The following is a 5,098-nucleotide window of genomic DNA, read 5'->3' on the forward strand; positions in this document are numbered from 1 at the left end:
GGTCTGTGGGGCAGGGGTGGGATCTATGGGGCAGGTGAGGTTCTATGGGGCTGGGGGGGAGCTATGGGGCAGGGGGGATCTATGGGGCTGGGAGGGATCTATGGGGCAGGGATCTATAGGGCTGCGGGGGGTCTATGGGGCAGGTGGGGGTCTGTGGGGCAGGGGTGGGATCTATGGGGCAGGTGAGGTTCTATGGGGCAGGGGGGGAGCTATGGGGCAGGGGGGATCTATGGGGCTGGGAGGGATCTATGGGGCAGGGATCTATAGGGCTGTGGGGGGTCTATGGGGCAGGTGGGGGTCTGTGGGGCAGGGGTGGGATCTATGGGGCAGGTGAGGTTCTATGGGGCAGGGGGGGAGCTATGGGGCAGGGGGGATCTATGGGGCTGGGAGGGATCTATGGGGCAGGGATCTATAGGGCTGCGGGGGGTCTATGGGGCAGGTGGGGGTCTGTGGGGCAGGGGTGGGATCTATGGGGCAGGTGAGGTTCTATGGGGCAGGGGGGGAGCTATGGGGCAGGGGGGATCTATGGGGCTGGGAGGGATCTATGGGGCAGGGATCTATAGGGCTGCGGGGGGTCTATGGGGCAGGTGGGGGTCTGTGGGGCAGGGGTGGGATCTATGGGGCAGGGGAGGGATCTATGGGGCAGGGGGGGAGCTATGGGGCAGGGGGGGAGCTATGGGGCAGGGGGGATCTATGGGGCTGGGAGGGATCTATGGGGCAGGGGAGGGATCTATGGGGCTGCGGGGGGTCTATGGGGCAGGTGGGGGTCTGTGGGGCAGGGGTGGGATCTATGGGGCAGGGGAGGGATCTATGGGGCAGGGGGGGAGCTATGGGGCAGGGGGGGAACTATGGGGCAGGGGGGATCTATAGGGCTTGGAGGAGCGTCTATGGGGCAGGGGGTTTCTGTGGGGCAGGAGAGAGTCTATGGGGCATGATGACCTCATCAAACCTCCATTTTGGGTCGGTTTGGGTGGATTTATGACCAAGCGGAGGTTGATGGGACCACGGTGACCTCATGACGTCACCGATGACCTCATCGAACCCCAATTTTGGGTCATTTTGGGTGGATTTATGGCCAACTGGAGTTTGATGGGACCACGGTGACCTCATGACATCACCGATGACCTCATCGAACCCCAATTTCGGGCCATTTTGACCAAATTATGGCTAAGTAGAGCTTGATGGCCACCACGATGACCTCATCAAACCTCCATTTTGGGTCGGTTTGGGTGGATTTATGGCCAACTGGAGGTTGATGGGACCACGGTGACCTCATGAGGTCACCGATGACATCATCAAACTGCCATTTTGGGTCGGTTTGGGTGGATTAATGGCCAACTGGAGGTTGATGGGACCACGGTGACCTCATGAGGTCACCGATGACATCATCAAACTGCCATTTTGGGTCGGTTTGGGTGGATTAATGGCCAACTGGAGGTTGATGGGACCACGGTGACTTCATGAGGTCACCGATGACATCATCAAACCGCCATATTGGGTCGTTTTGGGTGGATTTATGACCAAGCGGAGGTTGATGGGACCATGATGACCTCATGAGGTCACCGATGACCTCATCGAACCCCAATTTTGGGTCATTTTGGGTGGATTAATGGCCAACTGGAGGTTGATGGGACCACGGTGACCTCATGAGGTCACCGATGACATCATCAAACCGCCATATTGGGTCGTTTTGGGTGGATTTATGACCAAGCGGAGGTTGATGGGACCATGATGACCTCATGAGGTCACCGATGACATCATCAAACTGCCATTTTGGGTCGGTTTGGGTGGATTAATGGCCAACTGGAGGTTGATGGGACCACGGTGACTTCATGCGGTCACCGATGACCTCATCGAACCCCAATTTTGGGTCATTTTGGGTGGATTTATGGCCAACTGGAGGTTGATGGGACCACGGTGACCTCATGAGGTCACCGATGACATCATCAAACTGCCATTTTGGGTCGGTTTGGGTGGATTTATGGCCAACTGGAGGTTGATGGGACCACGGTGACCTCATGACGTCACCGATGACCTCATCGAACCCCAATTTTGGGTCGTTTTGGGTGGGTTTATGACCAAGTGGAGGTTGATGGGACCATGATGACCTCATGCGGTCACCGATGACATCATCAAACCGCCATTTTGGGTCATTTTGGGTGGGTTTATGACCAAGCGGAGGTTGATGGGACCATGATGACCTCATGCGGTCACCGATGACCTCATCAAACCTCCATTTTGGGTCGGTTTGGGTGGATTAATGGCCAACTGGAGGTTGATGGGACCACGGTGACCTCATGAGGTCACCGATGACATCATTGAACCCCAATTTCGGGCCATTTTGACCAAATTATGGCTAAGTAGAGCTTGATGGCCACCACGATGACCTCATCAAACTGCCATTTTGGGTCGGTTTGGGTGGATTAATGGCCAAGTGGAGGTTGATGGGACCATGATGACCTCATGCGGTCACTGATGACCTCATCAAACTGCCATATTGGGTCGTTTTGGGTGGATTTATGACCAAGTGGAGGTCGATGGGACCACGGTGACCTCATGAGGTCACCGATGACATCATCAAACTGCCATTTTGGGTCGGTTTGGGTGGATTAATGGCCAACTGGAGGTTGATGGGACCACGGTGACTTCATGCGGTCACCGATGACCTCATCGAACCCCAATTTTGGGTCATTTTGGGTGGATTTATGGCCAACTGGAGTTTGATGGGACCACGGTGACCTCATGACATCACCGATGACCTCATCGAACCCCAATTTTGGGTCGGTTTGGGTGGATTTATGGCCAACTGGAGGTTGATGGCCACCACGATGACCTCATGCGGTCACTGATGACCTCATCAAACTGCCATTTTGGGTCATTTTGGGTGGATTAATGGCCAAGTGGAGGTTGATGGGACCACGGTGACCTCATGAGGTCACCGATGACATCATCAAACCGCCATTTCGGGTCGGTTTGGGTGGATTAATGGCCAAGCGGAGGTTGATGGGACCACGGTGACTTCATGCGGTCACCGATGACCTCATCGAACCCCAATTTTGGGTCGGTTTGGGTGGATTTATGGCCAACTGGAGGTTGATGGGACCACGGTGACCTCATGACGTCACCGATGACCTCATCGAACCCCAATTTTGGGTCGTTTTGGGTGGGTTTATGACCAAGTGGAGGTTGATGGGACCATGATGACCTCATGCGGTCACCGATGACATCATCAAACCGCCATTTTGGGTCATTTTGGGTGGGTTTATGACCAAGCGGAGGTTGATGGGACCATGATGACCTCATGCGGTCACCGATGACCTCATCAAACCTCCATTTTGGGTCGGTTTGGGTGGATTAATGGCCAACTGGAGGTTGATGGGACCACGGTGACTTCATGCGGTCACCGATGACCTCATCGAACCCCAATTTTGGGTCATTTTGGGTGGATTTATGGCCAACTGGAGTTTGATGGGACCACGGTGACCTCATGACATCACCGATGACCTCATCGAACCCCAATTTTGGGTCATTTTGGGTGGATTTATGGCCAACTGGAGTTTGATGGGACCACAGTGACCTCATGAGGTCACCGATGACCTCATCAAACTGCCATTTTGGGTCGGTTTGGGTGGATTTATGGCCAACTGGAGGTTGATGGCCACCACGATAATCTCATCAAGCCCCCATTTCGGGTCGGTTTGGGTGGATTAATGGCCAAGCGGAGGTTGATGGGACCACGGCTCTCTAGGCCCCTCCCCACCTGGCCGTGGGGCGCGCTTGGGGGTCAGCTATAGGGCCAGGAGGAGGGTGATGGGGCAGTGGTCGCTTCCCAGGACGCGGGAGCGGATCTTGCTGTCGCAGAGAGCCCCTTCCAAACGCCGGGAGAGGACGAAATAATCCAACCTCCACCCCACGTTCCGTTCCCGGGCGCCCCCTAAGTAGGTCCAGAAGGTGTAAGCGTGGGGCAGAGCCGGGTAAAGGTGACGGAAAGAATCCAAGAATCCCGTATTTAGGAGGGCTCCGAATCCTTCCCGTTCTTCCGAGGTGAAGCCGGCCGAGCGCCGGTTGGCCTTGGGATGCCGAAGGTCCAACTCTTGGTGGGCCACGTTGAGGTCACCGCAAAGGGCCACCGGTTTGAGGGCGTCCAAACGAGCCAGGTAGGCCCGGAAGGCCGCGTCCCAACGGAGACGGTATTCCAAGCGCACCAGGCCCCGGCCGGAATTGGGAACGTAAGCGGCCACCACGTAGAGGGCGGGAAATTCGGCCGTCACCACCCGACCTTCGCGGTCGTGCTCTTCCTCGCCTGAGGGAGGGAGAGAGAGAAAGAGGGGTTGTCGAGGGGGTGACTGGGAGGGGACTGGGAGGGACTGGAGGCAACTGGGGTTCAACTGGCAGCGACTGGGGGCAATTGGAAGCAACTGGGAGTATCTGGAGGCAACTGGGGTCAAGTGGGAGGCAACTGGGAGCATCTGGAGGGCAACTGGGGTCAAGTGGGAGGCAACTGGGAGCATCTGGAGGGCAACTGGGGTCAAGTGGGAGGCAACTGGGAGCATCTGGAGGGCAACTGGGGGCAACTGGGGTCAACTGGGAGGCAACTGGGGGCAATTGGAGGCAACTGGGGGCAATTGGAGGCAACTAGGGGGTCAACTGGGAGGCAACTAGAGGGTCAACTGGGAGGCAACTGGGGCTGACTGGGAGGGACTGGGGGGCGATTCAGGGCGACCGGAGGCAACTGGGGGTCAACTGGGAGCAGCTGGAGGCAACTGGGGGTGACTGGGAGGCAACTGGGGGTGACTGGGAAGGACTGGGGGGCGATTCAGGGTGAGCAGAGGCAACCGGAGGCAACTGGGGGTCAACTGGGAGCGACTGGAGGCAACTGGGGTCAAGTGGGAGGCAACTGGGGGCAATTGGAGGCAACTGGGAGTATCTGGAGGCAACTGTGGTCAAGTGGGAGGCAACTGGGAGCATCTGGAGGGCAACTGGGGGCGACTAGGGGTCAACAGGGGGCAATTGCAGGCAACTGGGAGGCAACTGGGGTCAACTGGGAGGCAACTGGGGGCAATTGGAGGCAACTGGGGGCAATTGGAGGCAACTAGGG

At 57.2% G+C, this 5,098-nt stretch overlaps 1 protein-coding gene across 1 annotated transcript; it reads right to left on the bottom strand.

Moving 5' to 3' along the window:
* Window positions 1-3,788: 3,788 nt before the first annotated feature.
* On the bottom strand, window positions 3,789-4,303 carry LOC141478375 (DNA repair nuclease APEX1-like; the record flags this gene model as incomplete). Its single annotated transcript, XM_074167468.1, has 1 exon — window positions 3,789-4,303. A coding segment is annotated over one exon (515 nt), but the record flags the coding sequence as incomplete, so codon positions are not given.
* Window positions 4,304-5,098: the final 795 nt, after the last annotated feature.

This window comes from Numenius arquata, unplaced genomic scaffold (genome assembly GCF_964106895.1).
Source record: "Numenius arquata unplaced genomic scaffold, bNumArq3.hap1.1 HAP1_SCAFFOLD_1629, whole genome shotgun sequence".
Classification (NCBI taxonomy): Eukaryota; Metazoa; Chordata; class Aves; order Charadriiformes; family Scolopacidae; genus Numenius; species Numenius arquata.